General features: G+C 35.2%; 1 protein-coding gene across 1 annotated transcript in view; it reads left to right on the top strand.

The window, feature by feature from the left end:
- The window catches only part of LOC148951640 (uncharacterized), a 90,070-nt gene extending 64,160 nt beyond the window's left edge, over positions 1-25,910 (top strand). The window contains exons 5-9 of the mRNA XM_089091239.1: positions 1,779-2,020; positions 4,210-4,353; positions 11,759-11,864; positions 13,467-13,705; positions 25,689-25,910. Coding sequence (XP_088947365.1) covers positions 1,779-2,020; positions 4,210-4,353; positions 11,759-11,864; positions 13,467-13,705; positions 25,689-25,805 — 848 coding nt within the window. The 3' untranslated portion in view covers positions 25,806-25,910. The remainder of the gene's footprint in view (positions 1-1,778; positions 2,021-4,209; positions 4,354-11,758; positions 11,865-13,466; positions 13,706-25,688) is intronic.
- Positions 25,911-26,129: the final 219 nt, after the last annotated feature.

The following is a 26,129-nucleotide window of genomic DNA, read 5'->3' as shown; positions in this document are numbered from 1 at the left end:
AACTTTCAGTTTCCAATCAGATGAGCCCTTTCTGAAGGTTCAATTTCCCTCCCTTCTATAAGAACAATATATGCCCCCAGGGCATAACTTAAAACACCTGCCCCCGGGCCCTGGGGGGTTGTGTTGACCCCAGAGTTTTCGTTAAATGACCTTGAATTGTTTTAACAAAATGGTTATCTTAAAGTTTTTATTGGATATATTTATTGGAAAAAAGGCGTGGAGGGGCTAGTTGCCCTCCAATCTCTTTTGACTCCTAAAAAGGGAACTAGAACTCTCAATTTCCAATCAAATGAGCCCTCTCTGAAGTTTATACAAACATCCCTTCCATAAGAACCCTATATGCCCCCGGGCGTAACTTAAAAGGCCTGCCCCCGGGCCCTGGGGGGTATGTGTTGACCCCGGAGTTTTGTTTTATGATTTTTGAACTATTTTTAACAAAATGGGTATCTCAAAGTTTTATCGGATTTATTTGGTGAAAAAAGGGCTAGGGGGATTAGTTGCCCTTCAATTACTTTTGACTCTTAAAAAGGGCACTAGAAGTTCCAATTTCCAATCGAATGAAGCCCCTTCTGAAGTTTATGCGACGACCCCTTCCATATTAAGTGCCTCTGGGGAAAGAAATTATAGATAATAAATAATAAAGCGTTGTAAAACATTGGAGCAGTTAGGCCTTTACTATAGGCAATTCTATAGCGTTGCCTCTGATTTCAGTTTGTTTCACCGTGTCACCCCATGCCAAGTCACCGCTTAGCTCTCCTTTTTAGCCTTAAAATGTCCATTTTTCTCGAATAACAGGGAACTAAAATGTTTTAAGTTTCAGTCCATTGGGATGGTTGATGGACGTTTGGACGGACTTTGTTCTAAGGAGCACAGCAAGGGTTATACCGATGATTTGAGTATCCTAGATGCTCAAAGAGATCATCCAAGAATAGGTATGAAGATTAATGTTAAGAAGACTAGGTCGCCAAGACTGGGAATAGGTGAAGGTGAAGAGGTGATGTTAGGTAATGAGAAGAACGATCACGTGGGCAGCTTCACTTACCTAGGTAGCTATTCTTACTAAGGAAGAAAGGTGTAGTGAGGATGTTAAAGTAGAATAGACCAGGCCCGGGGTGTTTTTTTACAGTTGAAAAAAGTTTAGAAGAACAGGAAGATGTTTCTACAAACCAAGATTAGAATATTGGAAGCTACAGTGATGATAGTGGTCTAAGTATTGCTCTGAAGCGTGAGCGTTTCGAAAGACGGAGGAGGATTTGCTAGTTGTTTTCCAAAGAAATTGTTTACGGCTCATCCTGGGCACCCGTCTGACTGACCGTATTTCAAACAATAAGCTTGACAAAAAAAATATGGTTCAATCCCGCTTTTAGGTCTATAATGAGAGAAAGATTAAAATGGCTAGGTTGAAGGATGACAGATAGCCAAAGGTCGTTTTTGTTGGCCACATATCTAGGGTCAAAAGAAAAGCAGGTTGTCACCGAATCAGATGGGAGGATGCTGTAAAGATTTAAGGGGAATTGGAACTTCTTGGGGCGGCTTACATAGGGACACTTTGGAAAGATTTTGATAGAGGAGGAGCAAACGTAGCTGTATTGTTCTCAAGTGGCTTGCAACTACAGTGATCTGTTAGTGATATTAATAGCAGTAGCAGGAGTAAAATAATATTTATCATATTTTTTAAATAAATTTTCTTTAATGTAACTTCTTTTGTTCTCATTTTATTACAGGAAGTATCCAAAATGTGGACTAAGAAAGGTTTCTAAATTTAACAAAACTTTCAGGCCCAGTTCCTCTTACAAGCCCGTTCTTTCAAATTACCCAGGAGAAGGTAGAAGTTGAGATCGAGTTCTGGGGTAATGGAAACAGAGACAACAATGCTCATCTTCATTTTTTCACTAAAGATTCATTCAATAATGTATCAGCTGATCCATTCTTTGATATGAGCACTTTCATTAACCGCCCTAGCACATCAATGGTTAAAATATCTACCTCCTTCATGGGGAATGTTGGAGACGAACTTCAGGTGAGATTTCCTTTTCATTATTCTGTCTATTTTCTACCTTCCTTGAATATCCTTCCTTTTCCTATGTCGCTAACTCGCTACCGTGAAAAGGGATAAGTTATCTTTTAAATAAAAATTCTGCGTTCTGGTCAGAAATCAAAAAGCTAGAGCCTCGAATTTATAAATGATTAAAATGAAATTAAAATATAATAGCGGGTAAAACTTTTAATGAAGACAGTAAAAATGAGAAGAAACAATAAATATATGCTAATATAGGTTCTAATATTTCAGCTTCATATCCTTTAAAAATGAAAAAAATAAAAATAAAAAACAAGAATACCAATTTAACACACACTATAAAATTGCAAAAAAAGAGAAAAAAAAACAAATAAAAAGAAGAAAAAAGCTATAGAAACTCGTTTTTAGTTGGTGGTGCCAAACCAAAAAATTATATTGTGATGCAAACACATCGCATTCAGACGAAACTTTAGTATTCTATTGTGTAGCTAAGTAAGGCGTCGTTGTACGAGTTTCTCACCAAATGAAGCGATATTTTTATTAAATTAATGAAAAAACATGTTCCAAAAAAGTATTTTAAAAAAAGTAAATAACCACCTGAAAACCTGAAATGAGAAACCGAAAGGACAAGTGATTTCTGACATTTAAAGGGCCAAGGGGAAGGGGTCGGCTTCACTATTTATTTGTAGTAATTTATGTTCTTCTTAAGTCTCAATTGACTATTTGTTTTAATTTCTGTTTGTTTTATTTTTATTTTCTTCTCATTTTCAGCTTAGACATTACATGAATTTATGTTTACTAATTTGAGATTTTAATGCGGCTATTTATTTTTCTTTTATATTTTTTTTAAGCATTCCTTAAAGTTAATTTCCGTTCATTTTTTAACTGATATAAGTATTTAAAAGGTGGTTTTATTGTAAAATTATTGTTTTAAAAAGAACAATCAGTTTTTTGCTTATGAACTAAAATGTGAAACAATAATTTGAATTTTACGTGAAATTTTAAGATTCAGTGAAACTGTTCAATCTGCTGTAATTTTAAGCTGTATCAAACTACAGCTAGTTTTAAGCTGTATCAAACTACACGTTTGGTAAAAAATCTGAGGTTGATATTGTGGAATATTCTAATCTTGTGGATTGAAAATCTGTTTAATCTTTGTTCTTGTATAAGACTGAAGTCGTCCTGATTTTCATCCTGTAGACTTCTTTGAATATACACCTATCCTATTCCACCATTTTATTATAACAATCTTTTCTTGTTTTATTTTCTTATAATTTTTAGTGTGTTCAAGTAAATGCATACCAAGGTCATTTATAAAAAAAATATTTCTTGTTTTGTTTTCTTAAAAGAAAAAGAAATCGAACTTCAAAAATCAATACAACCGAATTTATTTACTTTTTTTTATTCCTTGAGTTCCCCCATGCTCTGTCTACATGACGTGTAATTCTTAGGTGGAACAGGAAAAAGGTCCTCCAAGCTGTTCCAAAGGTAATTTAAACGCGGTATTTTGATAAATTTACTGTCGAAACTGTCATAAAATATTTTCCGAACCATTTCTTTGTTAATATTCATTAACTCACTAACTACTCTTGTACTCAAATGATGATTTTCTCGAATAATATTACCAATTTTTTCAGTATTCTCACCAGTTTTGCTGTTAATGGCTGGCCAAGGCAAGGATCATCTATAGGGTCCTCTCTCCTCTCTCTATATTTTGACCCGCTCCAAAACTTGAGCCTCACCATGCAGTTTTTGCAACAAAATAAGTTTCTATATAGTATAGTTGTGTATCAGATAGTAAGGGGTAGTTATTGGTTCTAATAAAGAAGGGGGAGGCATTGAAGCTGAAAGCAATTCTATTTTTAAACTTAAATTCGAAGCATCCTCCCGATTACAGAGAACATGTTTAACTATTTTAACCGCCGGAAGATGTTAGATGATTCTTTCTCAAGTGTTTAAGAATTATTTTTCTTTGAACGTTTGCAACTTTTTGTTTCTAACATTTTTTATATTTTTTCTCACCTTTTTACGCTACTCCTCTTTTCATAAACAATATATATGCAACCAAGCGATTGTGCATATGTACAAAAATCATACTATTTATGGAAAATAAACAGTTATTATTGGCAAGTTTCTATTCTTCGAACTATCTATAGCAAAAATTTATGCTATATAATCACTACCATTTCTAGCTGATGGTCCAAGCAGCTCTGGGACAGTCTATGGAAAGTACCATCGCCATTTCTTATTTGAAGATCACTGGAGTTATCGAAGTATCATACCCAGGGTCGTCTGGTGCTCTAGATGATAGGGGATGGACCCAAGGAGAAAGTTCGGTAAGTAAGCTTGACTAATTAAATGATTAGTTCAGGCATTCATCCTTTTATTATTTAACTGTAATTAACCAGAAGTAGAAATATGTGAAGGTATCATGTGAAGAAAGATGTAGAAAGATGTGAAGGTAATCAGAGCCACTGACATGAGTACCAAAATTATTTATATTATGACTACAAGCAGGGAGATAAGGATAACCTTTCCTTGAATTAGGTTCCTACACACTTGTTGTTATCATGAGCTAATGAAAAAAATAATAACAAAAAATGTCGACCGTCTACCGAAATTCATGTGCTTTTTGGGCTTGCTTCTATTTCAGATTAAGGTTGGAAACTTTTTCTCTCCGGCCGGAGAATTGTTTTTAAAAATAAATAAACACTTCTATATAGAAACAGACTGAAATGGACAATTTATAATTTGTTTTATAGAATAAGTATTGAAAGGGATATTTTTCGAGAAATATATAAGAATGACCAGAGAATTTTGCTTCCCATCCAACTGATTCCCAGATGGGAAGAATTTTGCTTCCCATCTGGAATTCGTTTTGCAATGGCTTCCATTTTGGAAAAGAAGTATAAGCTTTTGTTTCTCTGGCGGGGAAAATTATGTTTAAAATGATTAACAACTTCCTATGATAAACAGGTACAAATCTTCTGTAGACAAGTATTCAATGTAGTCTTTTTATCGAAGTATTTAATAAGATATGATGAGATAAGATAAAATTTATTGCTGAAAAAAAGCTATCACAAGCCAAAATGGGCCGAATTCACACTGTAGCATCAATGAACAAAAAAGAACCAAAAACAAACAATAACAACAAAGTTATTAAAGGGGCAATGTCAAATACGTGAAAAGGTCAAAAAGAACTAAAACTCATAAAATTAAAAGGTCAATGCCAAATCAGCAAAAATATTAAAACAATAAAAACTCATAAAATTAAAAAAAGGGAATGAAATAATTAAAAAAAAAACGAAAGATTTAGTTAAGTGACCAAAAAATAGAAAGCTCGAAATTTGTAAAAAGAACAGTAATATTATAAGGTAAAAAGGGAGTGAGGGGTGGGATGAGGAGATTCACTGATTGAATATGTCAACTATGTAAGGGACGAAAGTTCTTCTATATCTTTCAGTGACAGCTTTTATTGGGGCAAGAAGAAGGATTTTTGTTGAATTAGGGGAAAATTTACTAAGGAAAAGGGGAGTTGTCCTAGGGTTATAAAGGGCATTGTTAGCAACCCGCTACGAATTTGTGCTCTCCTTTACTTAAGGCTGACTGGATTGGCTTTCCGAAGAAGGGAAATATAAGGCGCTTTATACTCATTGAAGAAAATTCTTAGGCCCCTTTTTGGACTGCCTCTATTCTGTCTGACAATTCAACGGAGATGCCAGGATACCAAACAGGACAGGCGTACTCAAGGGTTGGGCATACAAATGAGAGGAAAATCCTCAAACAATGCAATTTAGGACATTTTAGTTGTTTAAGGAGTTTAAGGAGGAAAAATGTGGCACTTGCACGATATCATTATTATGTAAATCTCATTTTTAGGTGCTTGAGATGGTAACACCCAGCAATTTCATAGTGGTATGAGGACATCTCAGGGGGGATTAGGCAGGAGAAAGAAAGAGGAGTTTTAAGGAAATTAATTGTTAAAACCACATGGGCAGGAAAAAGAAGGGGGAGTTTTGAGAAAATTAGTTTTTAAAACCATTGACTTTAAAGGGTCGACTCTCATATCATTAGTAACAGTTTTATCTGATATCAATTCTAAGATGTCCATTGGGCTACTTTAAAAAAATTTTAAACATGTCCTCTATGATAATTAAGTTCATCAACGAATTTCCATCTATCTGGGAAATCGACATCAAGGTTGTTATCATTGCAAGAAACAAAATTGGGTCTAAGATGGTTCACTGGGGCACACCATTATAAATTGGGAGGAGATCAGAATATACATTCAGGTATTTGACGACTTGTGTTCAATTAGAGAGGAAAGACACAATTATTCTAATTAAACAGAGGTTATCTTGAAAGTCATTCGATAGTTTTTCTACCAATTTAGGAAAATTCTTAGAGATGTCCACCTGCCCAGAGTCTCAGGCTAGTGACCTAAAACTTGAAAAAGTTGAAATTTGCTAAGATTGCTGGACTGACCTGAGGCAATGAATATATACTATTGGGAAAGTGATTGGAGACGGTGGGCATCCGTGGCTAAACTGAAAGAGGAATTTGGGACAATATTTGGGGGCGCCCACCCACCCAGAGTCTTGGACAAGTGACCCAAAAATTCGTGAAAAATTGAAATTTTCTCAGAATGTGGGGCTGAGCTTAGGCAACGAATAGGTACTATTTGAAAGATAAAGGGGGCTTTAAACGATTGTTTACCTGTTATATCAAGTAAATTAATGGTCCTATGTCAATTCTAAATTATTGGTCAACCTTTTTAAGACTATAGGAGGGCGTGCCTTGTTTGCCTCTCATTACAAGCAATCTAACGGTCTTTTGTCAATTTTAAATACTTGGTCAACATGCCTGAGACTCTAGGCAGGCATGCCTTTCCAAAAACTAACAAACAAGCATGTGTCCAATAAGAGAGTCATACTTACTCCCTCCATTTACCCGTGCTGCAGCCATTTAAACATTTGCCTCTCAATTACTTAGGCTGTCTGTCTTGGCTTTTCTCTTTCTACAATTAGCCATGTCTTGATGCAACCCACTGCAAAATACTTAATAACTTCAATTCATGGTGGTCAATTAAATATAAAGATTTTTGCAAGTCCACTGCGATAATATTGAGCCAGGTATTAGGTTTTTCAAGCGTGTTACATATTGTGTCCATAAGGTGAACAAGATAGTGAATGGTAGATATACAGTAACCTTGTGAATTCTCTTTGGTCAGCATTTGGGATTATCTTTACTTTCAACCACTCAGCTAAAAAGCTTTAATAATAACTTGGAAAAAAATTGGAGTACGAGTAATGGACCGGACACCATCAAAATCTTGCTGGTTATCTTTCTTTTTTACGGGAGTAGTAGAACCTTAATTTCTTTAAAAATTAAGGACCAAGGTTTTGAAAAAACCTTAGCAGATGTCACTTACTGATGTCACCTTGTCGTTTTCACTTGACTTAATTTGACATCTTCTGTCAGAACGTAGCTTCACCAAATTCAAAAGAGTAAGCTGAATCAAAGTGCAAGAATTTGCTTTCCATTAGAAAATTATGAATAGTAGGCTACCAGAATATGAATGCTCGTAATATTTTCCGTGAATTTTGAATTGGCGGAAAAATATTTTTAAGGTACAGATTAACTTGCCAATGGATAAGAACCTCTCTTTAGGGATTTTCTCACTTTTTGGTAAAAAGCAATATATAAAAATTTATAACATTCATAAAGCTTTTCTTCTCCAATACACTTTTATTTGAAAAAAAAATAGAAAAAAATCTTACAGAGATTGTTCTAAACGTCGGAAGATAATAGTTATTTAAAAGAAAGTGCTTAAGAAGTATTTTTCTTTGTACATCTGTAACGTTTTGTGTCTACTATTTTTTATATTTTTCTCACCTTTTTATGCTACTCCTCTTTTCATAAGCAATATATATGCTTGTATATGCACCAGGAAAAAATAAATGAAATAAAAAAAGCAAGGATAAAAATAAATGGTGGGGTAAAGAAACAATTATAACTCAGTAAACACTGATTCCCCCCAAAACGCGAAGCAAAATGACTCACTCTTCATAAACTGAGGTTTTTGTCTATAGATAATTCTTTTCATAATTATTTTATAAAAAGTCATTCTAATCTAATACCTTTCCAGCCTGCTCAGCGTAATCCCTTTTTAACGAGGGATACAGAGGTAGAAGATAATATTTTTTTATTCTGAAATATGTTATATATATTAAGGATATCACAAGGTTCGCATTTAGCAGGCATAGCCACCATTTCAACTTTTCTTAGCCGGCACCAGCACTTTTACCAATAATTTTATATTTATTTATTATTTCAACCTCATTGATGCTTTTTTAGCTTGCCAATCTGCACAAAATAGGTTAACATTGGAGAGGCACTTTGACCTTACAAAAGAAAAATGTTCGTTTTTTGGAATTAATTAAAAAAACTTCTCCCACAAACTAAGTTTTTCAAAGAAAAGTTAACAGCTCCATTCTACCAAAAATTAAAAAAAATAAAATCAAATAATCTACCAAGCTCGAAACTACCACAAATCAGCATCGATGACTACAGGAAATCCAAAACGAACAGAAATTATAATAAATAACTGAGTCAAACTCAAAAGGAGCAGAAATTAACATAAGTTGGGCGCAAACCCCCTATGTCTTCCCAAGGCCAGAACAAAATTTGCACTTTACTGAAAAAAGATAAATGTTTTTACTTTTATAACTTTAATAAATCAAATAATATTAACATTTTGAGTACTAAATATCAGTATATGTATATTAAACTGACAATGCACATTCATTTGTATTTTTTCAGTTAAGTGTAAATTTTGTTCTGGCCTTGGGAAGGCACAGTGGTTTTGCGCCCAACTTATGTTAATTTCTGCTCGTTTTGAGTTTGACTCGGTTATTTATTGTAATTTCTGTTCGTTTTGGGTTTCATTTATTTATCGATGCTGATTTGTGGTAGTTTCATGCTTGATAGATTATTTGATTTTATTTTTGCTCATTTTTTGATTAATGGAGTTCTAGTTTCATACCTTCTCTAGTTGAACTGAAATGGAAAACCTGATATCACTCGCAAAAAAATCTGTTAAACTTTCTTTGATAGCTTGGATACACTTACGCTATTTTGATTTGGATATATTTTAAGAGCAGAAATATCCCCGAAAGTTTGAACATAATACCCTCAGTCGTTCTTGGGATACTGCTGAGATGTCTTATTGAGAATTAGCATTAACACAGTGCATTTTGATTTAATCTTAAGGCAACATCTAGTTTTTAAATATGATGGGCAAATGGGAGGGTGGGAGTGGGTGGGTGGGAGTGGAAGGGGGATTAATTACCCTCCAATCACTTTCGACTATTAAAAAGTGCATCAGCCCTTTCTATTTTTAATCGAATGAGCCCTTTTCGAAGTTCCCACGACAACTCCTTCTATACAAAGTGCCCTGATCTAAGCAACAAAAACAACAACAAATAATACATTATACCCACATCGATCTTTACTGGGCGTGAGAGCGACTTTAGTCGCTCTCCAATTACTTTCAACTATTAAAAAAGGCACAAGCCCTTTCAATTTCCAATTGAACGAGTCATTTTGAAGTTTCTACGCTTTCGATAAAACCTTATATACCCCCAGGGTATAACTTACAACCCTTGCCCTGAGGGCTGGGGGGGGGGGGGTTCATCCTTAAAGACCTAATTTCCAAAACTTTAAACTACGTTGAATAAAATGGCTATCTAAAATTTTGATTGAATGTGTTTGGGGAAAAGGTGGGCGTGACAGGAGGGTTAGTTACCCTCAAATCTCTTTTGACTATTAAAAAGGGCACTAGTCCTTTGAATATCCAATCGAATGAGCCCCTTTTCAAGTTTCTACGACAAAGATTGCCATTAAAACCTTATATGCCCCCAGGGCATAACTTATAACCCTTGCCTGAAGATTGTGGGGGGAGTATCCTGCTCAAAAGTCCTGAACTTTGAACTGCGTGGAACAAAATGGCTATCTCAAAATCTTTATTGGCTGTGTTTGTGGAAATGGTTGGCGTGGAAGGGGTGTTAGTTGCTTTCCAATCACCTTCGACTATTAAAAAGGCCACTAGCCATTTCAATTTCCAATCGAATGAGCCCTTTTTGAAGTTTCTATGACAACCCGTTATATAAAAACCTTATATGCCCCCTGGCATAACTTAAAACCCTCGCTCTGAGGGCTGTGGGGGAGTGTCCTCCTCAAAAACATATTTTCTATCTGGAAATCAACTACCCTGAACAAAATAGCTATCTCAAAATTTTGATTGGATGCGTTTTGGGGAATGATGGGGGTGGAGGAGAGGGGTTTAGTTGCCCTCCAATCACTTTCGACTATTAAAAAGGGCACTAGAACTCTCGATTTTTAATTGAATGAGCCCCTTTTGAAGTTTATACAACGACCCCATCCATATGAAGTGCCCTGCTCTAAAGGAAAAAAATAATAAATGATACATTGTGGCAACATCTTTCTTATATGCCCTCAGGGCATAACTTAAAACCCTTGCTCAGAGAGTTGTTGGGGGAGTGTCCTTCTCAAAACATATTTTCTATCTGGAAATCAACTACACTGACCACAATGGCTATCTCAAAATTTTGACTGGATGTGTTTGGGAAATGATGAGTGTGCGGGGGGGGGGGTAGTTGCCCTCCAATCACTTTCGACTATTAAAAAGGGCACTAGCCACTCCAATTTCCAATCGAATGAGCCCTTTTCAAAGTTTCTATGACAACTCCTTCGATACGAAGTGCCCGGGTATGGAGGAAAAAAAAAAAATAATACATTGTGGCAACATCGTTCTTTACTTAGGCAGCCCTATTTAATTCTGTCTCCCAATGATCATCCTGGTGAAATTTACACTATTGGTGCCTATACAAATATGAAGAACCAGCAGCACATTAAAATCCGATTCTTTGAATAATAAATATAGTAGTACCAACATAGCAGAGGTGATAATAGAAAGGAGTGAAAATGAAAATACAATTCTGTTTTTGATGATTTCAACAACCATGGCTGCTTGCAGGAGGACTACAACTCATCAAATAAAGCTGTCTCTTTCACAGAAATATCAGTTTTCGAACAACAAAGTCTCGTCCATAAAGATTCTTTTCAGCAAATTTTTTAAGCAAACAATATTATTTTATTCTTTATTAACAATTACTTTTCAAAGTTTCAAGGTTGCATGGTAAATTATAGTTAAGTTTTCTTTATTAACTATTACTTTTCGAAGTTTCAAGTTTGCATGGTAAATTATAGTTAAGTTTTCTTTATTAACAATTACTTTTCGAAGTTTCAAGGTTGCATGGTAAATTATAGTTAAGTTTCCTTTATTAACAATTACTTTTCGAAGTTTCAAGTTTGCATGGTAAATTACAGTTAAGTGAATAGTGTCTTTTGAACGCAGCTTAATCAAAAGGGAGATTCCATATGATTTCAGAGACACTACCAACTGATGCAGCAGGTTTAAATGCCTTGCATGTTGTATTTAATTGAAAATCATTTTATATTTTGTGAAAGAAACAAGTTTTGATTCTGGAAGGCAAACTTAATAGAAAATACTCCTTCTCTATCTCTCTTAGTCTCTCTCTGCCAAGAGAAAGCTGAGCTTCAAATGGCAAAATATTGAACGTTAAGTATAATCACCTTTTCATCCATTTAAAGAAAATTAAGAAGTAACAATCCATTTATCCACATATTTTAATTCAGGGTTGCCATTGGCTGGTTATCCATTCAAGTGACGAGGGAAGACTAGAAGGCGTTCCTCTGTTCTCAGGCACTGCTCTTGGAGTAGACAGATACATTTCTAGACCTGGTTAGTTCCTATTCCTGTTCTCTACTTTCATTGTCGAAGTATCCCACCTCTCCTCAGGGATGGAGTACCCTCTTTATAGTGACAAATGGACCTGATAAATCTTAAGGCATAAATAAATCAATCATACTTAAATTGGTTCATCGTAAATACTTAAACTGCGGATCATATTACACGTAAATCGATTCATCAAATAATACTTATTTCAGATTTAAGTTGATTGATTTCTCTTTAACTTTTTTTTTCGTTTTATATATCAAGGACTTGAAATATATATATCTGTAATATATCTTTAAAACTTAGAAGAAATCGGGAATTCAATTATGAATAAAATTCTCCATATGCAGTTATACATCTTATGGTAGTTGTGGGTGTCAAATTAAAATGACTTACAAAATGTGGGTCAAAAACCCGAATAATAAAAAGCTAAGAACATACGAACCAAGCAACTTCAAAAGATATAGATAACTTTAAGCAACGTTATAGCAACTTTAAATTAAAGGCATAGTTGTCTTAGGAATAAAAGTGTTGTTAATGTTTGAATTTTTACGGCGGAAAAACCCTGTCAAATTTAACTAGTTATTGTTACTTGTTTATTTTTACGTTTCAATTTAGCAACAGTGACGAAAATGTAATACTGCTTTGCAAAATGTACAGTTTTGGACAAGCAAAAGAAGGATTTTTAGCAAATTACAAATTTCAGGTATGAATTTATTTTTAAACAAATTCTAGATCTAAACTAGATCTAGAGGGAAAATGTTTTTATAGTGTTTTAATAGTTAATTATGTAGTTAATAATTTAAATAGTTAATTATGTAGAAAAAAAACAGGAGTAGGGACCCGGAACCCGATTGACAGACACAGAACAGACATGAACCCAGAATCCAATGGACAGACACAAAACTGACAGGAACCCGGAATCCGATGGACAGACACATAACAGACAGGAATCCCGAACAGACAGTAGGAACAGACAGTCTTGCATTTTGAATGCCTACCCATAGATGTTATTTATTCTGTCTTGTTTGGACCAAAAGCTATGGATTTTCCGTTCGAGAATAAAACTCTTTTATGCTCATTTCTCAAGTCATTTTCCATTCTTTTACACAGGCTTTATGAATTAATTAGCCTAATAAGGAGAAGTCCCATATCATGGTAAAAGTTTCTACTGCTATCTGCTCCATATGGCCCTTTGTTAGTTACCATTAAATTATATTTGGCGACATTGAAAGCCTTAAAGTCAATGCAAATCAAAACAAAATTAAACCCTTGATATATTAAAAACATGCTAATTTACTTCAGATATAAAAATAACAGATGTTTTTTTTTACTTTATCATTTTAGGTGAGCAGATTTTATAACATTTGGTTTCTGAGCATAGCCACAAATTTTGTGCTTATTCCATAAAATTTAAAGCAGAGGATGTGGCTCTAAGAGGTTTTCTGAGAAAATATGAATGAAATAATATAGCAGCATAATATGATTCAAATTTTTGTGAAATTTCCGGAGCGTGTATTTTTTAAGACCCCCTTTGCATCCATGCTAAATATTTAAGTTAAGATTCAATCAGATGCCAATATTCTTAAATATTTTTCAACAATTTAGGTATGGCCACCATCGAAAGTCCACTTATTCCGAATTCTGATCTTCGTAAGGAAATCCGTATGACTTTCTATTTGAGAGGTCAAACATGGTGCCCTGTTGATCTCACTCTAAGAGTAAAAACAAGCCATGGCGTGCTTGATGATGTGCCGTTTCTTGATACCAGATCATTTAGCACAACTGAACTGACAGACTGGATTTCTGTAACTGCTGACCTGCCTCCATCAGAAAGTCCTTTCCAGGTATATATTAGTCTGCACAAAATGTGTGTGAAGTATCGTAACAAATAAACAAGTAAACTTGATGCTACGAGCATCACCTAATTATATATGATGTCATTATTGTCAGACAGCAGTCTCAAAACTAGACATTAAGTTTGGACCCACTCAAACACAAAGTTTAAAACATTTTCAGATAAATAAGTTCAGTTTTCTGGTAATCAGTATTAAGTAAAATTTAGTTTTGTTTCCTTGTAATTACATGCAATAAGATGTAATAAGATGTGTAAGTGTTCTTCCTCAATGTCCAATAAGACAAAACTGAAACAAAGTCTAACAAAACCATTTTGTCAATGTTGCCATTCATTCATGACTTGCTATGACGCTGGTTTTATTAGATCTGATATATTAATTTTTTCGTAAGTGGGCAATTATAGAATTTAAAATTATCTTTCAAACCGGGTCTTTTTAGATCTAAACTCGGAAAAGCAGCATACTGATTCCAGAACCGTGTAAGAACTGATAATTAAAACAGTTGTCTTGATAGTGTTTGACTTAGTATAAAATAGAATCTAGCACTAAAAATATATTTTCAATTCTTATGAATTCACATTTTTGAGTTTTCTTTTGGCGGGTAGGGGGAACGGCTGGAATATGGAGGTAATACGTCAAGAGAGACTTGTCCCCTTTTTCTGCATACACTATTGACTTCTGTTTTCATAGCATAAAAGCTTGGGCGTAGCTCCTTCATTTTTATTGGGGGGGGGGGGGGGCACATCCAAAGAGTCAGGGGGCGTGGGATATCCTTCTGGTGTAAAGACTGTTGGAACATTTGCGAAAAATACGAGCCTAAATGTGTTTTCAAGATATCTGAAGACTTATATTAGGAAATTGTTTTATAATGTACACCGAACACCAAGGGCAGATCCAGGATTTTTTTTTCGGGGGGGGGCTTACTAATTTTTGACTCAGTTTTCGATTAATTTTACTGATTTTTACCTAGGTTTTACTAATTTTCGGCTTATTTTCGACTCGGTAAAAAATTTCGGGGGGGGGGGGGGGTTCAAACCGGGCACCCCCCCCCCCCCTTGGATACGGCCTTGCCGAACAACCAGTGTAAAAAAAAGAAGGTGACATGTGGCTGCCCTAAGCCTTCAATGGCACACTTTTCTTCAAAGTGGTAGTGAAAAAAAAGTACTTTTAGCTAAGACGCTACTCGGTTAACTTCAAAACATTACACAGTAAAAACAACAATAAACACAAAGAAAAAATAACGAGAAGTCAGCATTGTAATATAAATAGAGGTAGTTCTATATTTAAGGGTTAGTATATGAATCCAAAACCTAAGGAATAGGACGATATCAGTTCTTATGAAGCGTTTCAATTACAAATAAAGAAAATTGGAGCATTATTGGAGTTCCGATTAGGTATTAGAAGTGAAAATTAAAACAGTTAAATGATTACTGGAGCAGATGACACTCCCCCTTCCTCCCTCTTGACTTCAATGATCAAACTACAACCAATTTGACCTATCAAACGGTTCGTGGTAGCGAACTGTAAGTTCGCTACCACGAACCGTTTTTTTTATGCTGATTTCAAACCGTTACCGTTTTTTATATGTTTTTTATGCTGATTTCAAATATATAAGCTTCATCAAGTCTAGTCTTACCCATCAAAAGGCACGAGCCTGAGAAAATTTGCCGTATTTTCGAAAAAAGGGGAAAACAACCCCTGAAAGTCATAGCATCTTAATGAAAATCACACTACTAAAATTTAGCGTATTAGAGAACCCTAGTGTAGGGGTTTCAAGGTCCTATCTGCAAAAGTGTTGAATTTTCTATTTTTTGCCAGAAGAAAGATCACGGATGCGTCTTTATTTGTTGTTGTTTTTTCCCCAGGGGTGTTCGTATCGACCCAGAGGTCCTAGAATATCGTAAGAGGGCTCATTTAAACGGAAATTAGAAGTTCTAGTGCCCATTTTACCAAGAAAATTAAAGGGCAGCTTGGCCCCCTCCTCTGCTCATTATTTTCCCACCTGATCAAAATTCTGATCCCACCTGATCAATAAGTCACCTGATCAAAATTTTGAGATAGCCATTTTATTCAACATAGTCGAAAAATCTAATAACTACGTCTTTGAGGATGACTTAATCCCCCACAGTCCCGGATGTAAGGGTTGCAAGTCATGAACTTTTCCCATTTTATACAGTATTGGTTATTTGGAAGAATACAGAGGTTTTCAGGGGGGATTTTTTTCTGGTGGGGGTTCGGGGAAGGGGATTACATGGGAGGATCTTTCCGCGGAGAAAATTTTATGGGAGAACGGACATTTCTATGTGGGAACATTTCACCGGATTTCCCAGTAATATTCGGATTTCCTAGTCAATACCTTGCTCTTTAAGGTAAAGTTTTTTTAGTACTTTCAAAACAGCTATTCATTCTAAAATCTATTAATTAAACGGCCTTCGTGATTCAGGGGCCCTTCATAAAGAACTGGTATAAAATTCAAACTTTAGCGTTAAGAGCGAGGTATTGACTAAGGGGTGAACCCCCTCATATATATAATAATTTCTGTTTGTTTTAAGTTTTAATGATGCTCCTTACTTTCAGTTGAAAAAACTTGTTTTTTTTTAAATTAATCTAGTTTTACCACTACTAGTACTAACAACTCATCACAGCACCAAGCCGCATGAGGCCAACACAGCTACGCACGCTCCTCCTCCATCCCAATCCAATCAAAGCCTCCCTTTTTGCACCCGCCCACGAAGTTCCCATTTCCTTTAAATCTTTCTTGATGACATCCTCCCACCCCAGACGAGGACGGCCTGCTTTCCGTTTAGCCCTAGACGGTTGTCCGAAAAGAACAATCTTCGGCAATCTGTCATCCTTCATCCGCACAACGTGGCCTAGCCGCCTCAACCTTTCTTTCATTATAGCCCTAGAGAGCGGTATTGAACCGCATTTTTCGTATAGCCTATTGTTTGAAAAACAGTCAGTCAGCCGGGTACCTAGAACAATCCTTAAGCAATTTCTCTGGAAAACATCTAGCAAATCTTCATCCGTTTTCACCCATGCTTCAAAGCCATATTTGACCAGTGTCATCACCGTAGCTTCTAATATTCTAATCTTGGTTTGCAGACTTATTTTCCTATTCTTCCAAACTTTTTTTAACTGCGAAAAAACACCCTGAGCCTTGGCTATTCTACTTTTAACATATTCACTGCTCCCACCATCTCTACTAATAATACTACCAAGGTAAGTGAAGCTGCTCACTTGATCAATCTTTTCGTTACCAAACGTCACCTTTTTCTCTTCATCTATTTCTAGCCTTAGTGACTTAGTCTTCTTAACAGTAATTTTTAAACCTATTCTAGCACCCTGAACTCGCAAAACATCTAAAACTTCATTCATTTTTCATCTTCAGGATTGGAGCGCAGGTTTAAAACCCAACCTTTTTTAGAGCGACGCAAAAAGTTTTCACAACCCCCCCCCCTCCCCTAGTTCGTGTTCCATTCGATCTTCAGTCTTAACCCCTTGTATACTCGATACAGATATACATCAGAACTCAATTCCTCGGAACAATCCACCGCCCCAAGTACTTACGCGTGCCCCTTCAGTCCCGACACCCCCATCCCTTTACTCAATTCGGACCATCCTCAAACCCCCCTCACTCATATTCCTCCCAAAAATACACTTCCTTTCGACTCCGTTCTTCTCCGTGCGTCCAAGAAGTTACCGACCGGTTCTGGACTCCACCTGTTAATTGCCAGCTTCTAATTATTATAATAGTAAAGTCATGAAATATGCGGAAAAAGTCCTTCCGACATTGATTTTCATCTCCCTGAACCCCCTAATAAGACTGCCAATGATTTGAACTTGTACCTTGCTTCCATCGTGCAAAGTCTCCCCCCTTTCACTGCTCAAGTCCAACTATTCCTCCCAATACTTCCTTCCCTTATTTCTCCCTCTGATTCATTAAATAAAATTTTTAAGCTTATAAAATCCGTTATATCACCCGTGAAGATTTCAGATGACTTCGTTAAACCCTTTTCGGACGAAATTGTTGAGCCTTTGTGAAATTTTTTCAGCCATATCACAAAATTTGGCAAGCTCCAAATCTTCTGGAAACAAGGTGTTATAAAACCTGTCCCAAAAAAATGCACCAGTCTGACTTTCGCCAACATTCGCCCCATTACACTCACTTCTGTTTTTTCCAAAATTTATGAAGGTTTCCTCTGTGACTGGCTTAAGGATAAAATTTGTCCGCGTAATGACACCCGGCAGTTTGGTAACTTAAAGAAAACTTCCACAACCCATTACCTTGTGCACTTAATGCATACCATCGTAAGTAACCTTGATAAACCAAATGTATGGCTGAACCCTGTCTTAGCTGATTTCCAAAAGGCTTTTGACCTGGTTGACCACACCACCCTAATTCGTTCACTATTGGTTAACTTTAAACTTGATCCTCTGTTAGTAAATATTGTTATATCGTTTCTTTCAAATAGATTTCAAGTTGTTAAATAAAAAAAATATTTTCTCTAACCCCCTCCCTATATATTGTGGAATTCCTCAAGGAACCTTATTGGGATCACTTTTATTTCTAGTCATTATTGACGATATTGGTAAGGACTTCCCCCAAAGGTGGAAATACGGGGATGACTTGTCGATCCTCGAAGTATGTCGCAGGAATATTAAAAGTGACCACCTTGAAATTCTAACCCACATTTCGGATGAAGCTAAGAACCTAAATATGAAAGTAAATTCCACTAAATCAAATATAATGACGATAAATTTCTTGAAATCTACTCCCGCCTTCCTTGACCCTATCCCTCCAGATATTTATGTGTCTTCCTTTAAATTACTTGGGGTTACAATTTCCTCTAATTTAAAGGATATCCACGTGAAAGATATTGTCCGTAGAGCTAATGCGTCCATGTCTCTCCCTAAGCTCTTGAATACATTTAACGTCCCCCATCCCATTCTTTAAGGATCTATGCTTCCTTTGTGTGCCCGCATCTTCAATATGTTTGTCCAGTTTGGCATCCTGGCATCTCCTGTGATGAATCAGATTAAATTGAATCTGTTCAAAAAAGAGCCTTAAGAATAATTTTTAAAGAAGCTTTGGTACCACATTCACTCCTTCTAAAAAGTCCAAGCTGGAAACTCTTGAGTACAGGAGAGGAACGCTGTGCCTCCGTTTTGCAAAAAATGCAATAATAAACCCTCGCACGGAAAACATTTTCCCCAAAAGACACTCCGCATCCAGACACCGCCTGCCACGTACTGTTTCTGAACCCGTTCCTATCTTGTCCCCCATCCGTTGTTTAACCTCCAGATATGAAAAAACCTTTGTCCCCTTCATTACTGATCAAATAAACCACTAGGTTTTTTTTTCTTTGTACTGGTGATACCCATGCTTGTGTCCGTTTGGTTCTTCCGTTCCCTCCCCTTTTTATATACTCTCTTTTAAACCTTTTTAACACTATTTTTATCTCAATTTTTTTTTTGGTTTTGTTTTAGTTTGTGCCTTTTTAACTGCCATACATTTGACACTTTTTGTTTTTTAGACTAATGAACGGCTTTGCCTTTCTGATATTGTTGTTTTTGGCATTGTTTTTTAGCCAGTTTTTCTCGGAGATTATACATTTAACATTGCTAAGAACTATTTCTCTTCTTAATATGTACATTTTCGTCTGTCTCCATGTGTCTGTAGAATCTCCCGGGAGGTAAAATAGATTACTTCTCTGACTATGTCTGAAATTAAACAGCAGAAGATGAAACAATAGTTTCTTAAACGGAGTGACTTCGAGCAGTTAAAGTGTGAAAGTGCTTGTGACGGCTCCGACATAAATGCTGAAGAAAGTCTTTAAATATTTGGATATTCTGTTCCCCTCCAGAATATAAAATGTCCTAATATTTTATGAAAGAATTACTTTATGTTCACATATCTGAAAGTATTTTATTTTCGTTAAAATCTGACATCGGGTAGATTTTAAAATTGTACAGTATAGAAAAAGTTTTCTGATAGGAGTTGCTTGGGGGAAATTTTGTTTGATATAGTGTTTTACGTGTGACAAATAGTGTCGGTTGGGGAACTGGAAATTTGTTTCCAAAGAGAAAGTTTTTTTTATGTTGTGAATGTGTTTTTGAGAGTTGTTCAGATTTCTGAAAGTATTTTACTTCATAAAAATCTAGAATACGATAATTTGGCAATTTGAATTGTTGTTTAGCCAGTTTTTTAGTTGTTGTGCTATTTCTATGTTGCTGTTTTTTATTATATGACCCCGAATTGCGAATTCGACCCTACGGGGCTTGTGATAGTCATTTTTTGAAATAAATATCTTATCTTATCTTAAATCATCAGCATAACCTAAGTCCAGGAGACTTTTTCCTCCCCATTTGATTCCGTGGTCTACCATTGCCTTTTCTGTGCTCCTTAAGACCAAGTCCATCGAAATAATCCATATAAAGGGGGATAAAAAACAACCTTGCTTACCTCCTGATTTAATACAAAACCAGCTGCTAACCTCATTTCCTACCTTAACCGCAGCAGTGCTATTGCCGTACATAGAACAAATCAGTTTAATGTGTTTGTCTGGCATACTATACAAAGATAAAACCTTTACCAAAGCTCTTCTATCAACAGAATCGAACGCTTGCTCATGATCTATAAAACTGAGGACCAAAGGTATTTGACAACTCAGGCACTTCTCAATTGATTAGTCTAGGAGTAAAAATTTGGTCGACAGATCCTCTACCTTTTCTGAAACCACACTGTTGTTCTCGTAAAACTTTGTCTACGGCATCTCTCAGTCTAAAAAGTATCATATTACTAAGTAATTTACTACCTACAGAGGCCAGACTACTGCCTCGATATTTACCCCACTCACTTTTATCACCTTTCTCATAAAGTGGCTTAATTAAGGTTTTTCTAAAATCGTTAGGTACATCCCTTTTTTCAAAAATTATATTCATAATCTTCAGTAACCTATGTCTAACCTCAGAGTCACCATATTTAAGAAACTCATTTGCCACCCTATCAGCACTTGGAGCCTTATTATTTTCTAATCCTTTTAGTACTGTCGCTAATTCTTCCTCGCATAACTAATCTTCCTTCACATCCAAAGTATCACAAACTTTTTCATTTTCTTCTACATTTTTTCTTGCAACTCTATCTCGGTTTAGCAAATTCTCAAAATTTTCGGTCCATCTCTCTTTAGTTCTTTCCTTATCGCTAATTGTGGCCCCATTCCTATCTTTAACTGGGCAAGTCCGGATTGACTACTCCCTTTCAATTTATTAACATGCCAGTACAATATTTTACTATTATACTGTTTAGCTGCATCTTCCAGATCCTCGGCAATTTTATCCATGGCCTCCACTTCACACCTCCTTAGTTCATATTTTAATACTTTCCACACTTTCTTTAAATTCCTTTTGTTTTCATATGATCTATTACTCAGATAATTCTTGTAAAAGTCCTTTCTCCTTTCTATTAAACATAAAGCTTTTTCGCTAATATTCTTAGCTGCAGTTCTAACTTTCTTCCCTGAGACACCTTCAGCAACTTCACAAATTATTTTTTTTTAAATTATTCCAACCATCTTCCACATTATTAAATTTTAAACTCTCAAGTTTAGAATTCAACTGTTCATGGAAAGTTTCTCTCAGATTTTCATCCTGGAGTCTACCAACATCATAACTTCCAAGGAGGTAATTACCCTTCCGACATTTCAGCTTTAAATTAACCCTTGACACTACTAGATGGTGATCTTTACTTTTAACATCAAGAACAGCACTCCTATATACCCTAGTAGCTTGTATTGATCCTGCCAGTCTTCGGTTTACTATAACATAATCAGTAAGGTTTGCTATCTTGCCATCACGTGAATACCATGTTAACTTATGAGCCATTTTATGAACAAACACCGCATTGGTTATAGCTAGATTGTTATCTTTTTAGTTATAAAATGAGCAATTAGTATTCTATTATTAATACCTTCCTAGCCTAAACAAGACTTAACAGCTTCCTTATTCATCATGAGCCCTACTCCCTGTCTATGTACCCCATCCTTCCTACCTGAGTAAACAAATTCTATATCACCTAATTCTACGCTTCCTACCCCTGGGATATGAGTTTCTGAAACTTCTATTAAGTCCAGTTCGAATCGTCTGAATTCGTCAGTCAAAATGTCGATACGATGGTCATTTTTTAACGTCATAGAATTCCAAGTTCCAATTTTCATATTCTTTAGATTATTGAAATTATTTTCGCCTCGGGAATCTAATTATAGTACGAATATTATTATAAAAAGTACTAAGTCTTATTTTCTTTTTCAATGATTTCTTTTTCATTCGGAAAATTATGTTCACTGTATATCTACCTTCTTATTTTGAATGATTCCATTTCTGTTCTATTTGCAAAAACAGTACGATCACTCCTGGGGGGAAATAATATAATTTATACTCTTGAAATGTGCTCATAAATGTGACCTCACTCATATGATTTTCCCCCAAAAATTAAAGCTCTAAACGAATTTTCCTCAACTTGTGAGACCCTTCAAAATTATACGTATTCCCTGGGGAACCCTCCATTCTCCCGAGGAAAGAGTAGCATTCAGAGGTGATTCATTGGGAGGTTGTTACCTACAACGAAAATCAATACATACAAGCCTGCCTCACACTGAGTGCCAGGGTCAGTCTTCGAAATTGCGACACACAGTTTTTTTTTAGAACTGGCAAATTGACATTTCGGGCCACAAAAAACAATGATCAAAAAAGTCACAACTTTAAGGTAGAATTTATATTTTTCCCAGTGTGGTTGTATCAAGCCTATGAACACGCGATGACATCAAGAAGAGGCTCATATTGTCTGCGGTTAGAAGAAAAGCGACAATGAGAATCAATACATACAAGCCTGCCGAGTAGCCGTGTCGGGGTCTGGCCTCGAAATCGGGTACACAGTTGTTTTTTTTCTTAAATCTGACACAATGACAATTCTGGGCACAAAAAGGATCTAAACAGGTCACACCTTTAAAGAAGATTTCGTATTTCTCACAGGGTGGTTGTATCGAGCTAATGGTGACGACATGACATCAAGAAGATGCTCAAATTGTCTGCGGTTAAAAAGACAAGCAACAATAGGAATCGACATATAGAAACCTGCCACGAGGCCGTGACGAGGCCCGGCAGCGAAGCCACCGGGCTACCGGCACTGCTCTCCTTAAACGAGCAATAATTGTTTATGCATTTATTTTCCCTGGCAAACAGCTATATATTTTTTTGGAAAACTTGGAACCCTGTCAATTTCTTGCCTAAAAATACGATCTAGATAGGTAACGAATTTGAGAAAATTTATTTAGAGCCTTGATTTTGGAAAAAAAATATATGAGTGACGTCATGTTTATAAGCATTATTTCAAGAGCATTAGTTACATCATTTCCGCCCCAGGAGTGGTCGTATTATTTTTAGTCCCTATGACGCAAATAAATTTACACAAGGTGACCAACTGCTTTGCAGAACATTACAATTGAATAAAGAACTTGTTATTTTAGTGTCCCTGAGGATAGAAGTAATTATTCAGTATTTATGACAAGCACAAAATTATACAAAATGACAAGTGACTTTGAACAGCTAAAGAAAAAGACGTGGAATAAGAAATTGCAACAAATCTTATTGAATTGCAAGCGAAGATGTGACTTAAAAGTGAATAATAATACGATGATTTTGCTATTGTGGAGTTTATATGATTCAGAAAGTTACGATTGAACAAGAAACGTGTTCAGCAGGAAGGAGAAATTGAATTCACGACGGAGTGTCTTAGTTCAACGAAAATAGCTGATTTGCCCCCCTATTACTTGAAACTCAAGAATAAAATGATGATTATGCCAATAAGTATTTTAGATATTTCGGAGGGCAGAGACATTGGAGCACTTGGTTCTGAATGAATTAAAGCAGCTCAAGTAAAAGGCATGGGAAAAAGTCCGAGGTAATGATGCATGAAAATGAAGCGCAAGCGCGGTTTCCGGCTAAAAGACCAGTATCACAAGAATACATTGAATCGTAAATGAAATCTACGGTTAGAAGAGAAGCACCAGTGGGAATCACAACGAATTCCAGGAGAAAAAATCCCATAAAACGAATGGTCTTTTGATTCATTAACAGGAAGTTGGAATTGAATTCACGCCAGACTCTCTTAACTCAATTTTTATTTCTTATTTGACACCTAATGACTTCAAACAAAAGAATAACGAGTGTATATACTCCATTTGAACTTTTTAGTATTTTTCCTAGGGTGGTAACCTCGAACCTAACCTGACTCGATGACATCAAGAAGAAGTTCACATTATCTGCAGCTAAAATACAAGCGACAACAAAAATCAATATATATAAGCCTGCTGCGTGCCAAGTGCCAGGTCCTGGCCTCGAAATCTGGCACATAGTTTATCTGTTTTTTCAAAACTGGCATACTGAAATTTTTGGTCACAAAAACGGTCTAAATAGGTCACAACTTCGCGGAAGAATTCGTATTTTTCCAAATGTGGTTGTATTGAACTTATGGTGACTCCATTACATCAAGAATTTCACATTGTCTGTGGCTAGATGACAAGCAACCAAACTTGCCGCCCGGTGAAAAGAAAAAACATTAGATTTTAATGACTTTTTAGTGATTCTTTTTAATAATCTAGCGATTTACGCGCTGATTTAGTGATTTTTTTTGTTTAGGTAATATAAATATCACTAGAAATACTGATAAATCACTAGGGGTGGCAACCCTGCCAGCAGCAATGAGAATCAATATATACAAGCCTGCCCCATCAGGAGTGCAGAAAAGGGTGGTCTAAGGTAGGGAAGGGGGAGCTCCAAGGTTTCTCCGCCACTTGTCAGCACCTTGAAAAATTTACCTTGGAAATGTAGCTTGTCTGTCTGTATTTGCGGGTATACTGGATGATTTTGTCAATATATTCTTTAAATTCTTCCTCTAAAATTAAAACCCTAGCTGCATCCCTATATCCAGTGTCCCTAGCAAAGATTCGTTAGTAAGAGACCATATCATGTGAATGTAAAGTAAAGTTTTCACATTGATATGTGAGTTATTAAAATACATATTCTCGCCATTGAAATTTGGGTTTTAGATAATCAATTTCAATGAATATCTTAAGCCCTTTTTCAAACAGATTTTCACGTATTTGTGTTTATGTAACTAAACCGGGTTCTTTAACTGATTTTTTTTTCTTATTGGTCACTTCTACAAATATCCGCCATTTCGTTTGTGTGCTCAGAAACTGCTGATCAGAAAAGGTAAAGATCTAACCATTCTTGTAAATGGCCTAATTTTTGGAATCCACGGTGAATTATTGAGGCTGTATTTTTGGCGCCTTATAGACGAGGGGGAATATCTGAGTATAGTCAGGAATATGGTCAGAGAAGGGGGAGGGAGGGGGTTTAACTTTAGGTTTTTTCCGGAAGGGAATTTATCGGCAAAATATATCTGTATCGTATCTGTATGCTACGGATATATCGGTATCGGACCCCAAATTCATATTGGTCGGTCCCTAATGTATATATATATATATATATATATATATATATATATATATATATATATATATATATATATATATATATATACTATATATATATATATATATATATATATCATCATCATCATATATATATATATATATATATATATATATATATATATATATATATATATACATATATATATATATATATATATATATATATATATATATATATATATATATATATATATATATATATATATATATATATATATATATATATATATATATATATATATATATATATATATATATATATATATATATATATATATATATATATATATATATATATATATATATATATATATATATATATATATATATATATATATATATATATATATATATATATATATATATATATATATATATATATATATAGTATTTTTTTATAATATAATTAATATTTTTAGGTTGTCATTGAAGGTTTGGTTGGTTATGAGCCACGAAATACTATCCTTATTTCCGAAATTTGGCTAACGACATATGCAGCGGATGGAACTGTGCTCAATGAAAAGGCTCTGTTTTAATAAATACTTATACCAAATATGTCCCATATATTGAGGGCTTGAGATGGATAGCTTTCAAAAATAACGCAATAAAATTATATTCCTTTAATAAATTTTTACCACATATTAGTTAAATATATTGAGTCCTGTAGCAGGTCAACACAGTGTATTCTTAGGCAACTTAAGTTCTTCTCCCAGAGATTTATTTTAGGAAAATCAGCACATATAGGACAATTATTTTTATAAAACATCAAGTTTTACAAAAGAAACGGTAATCATGTCTTCTTCTTCTTGTTCGGGTTATTATGTAGACGTTTTTGCATAATTTAATCACCCAAATCAAAT

This window comes from Artemia sp. Qi Xiang Cuo, chromosome 6, assembly GCF_049724085.1.
Source record: "Artemia sp. Qi Xiang Cuo chromosome 6, ASM4972408v1, whole genome shotgun sequence".
NCBI classification, from domain to species: Eukaryota; Metazoa; Arthropoda; class Branchiopoda; order Anostraca; family Artemiidae; genus Artemia; species Artemia sp. Qi Xiang Cuo.
The sequence above is the reverse complement of the archived record's forward strand: the minus strand, read 5'-3'. Positions and strand labels throughout refer to the sequence as shown.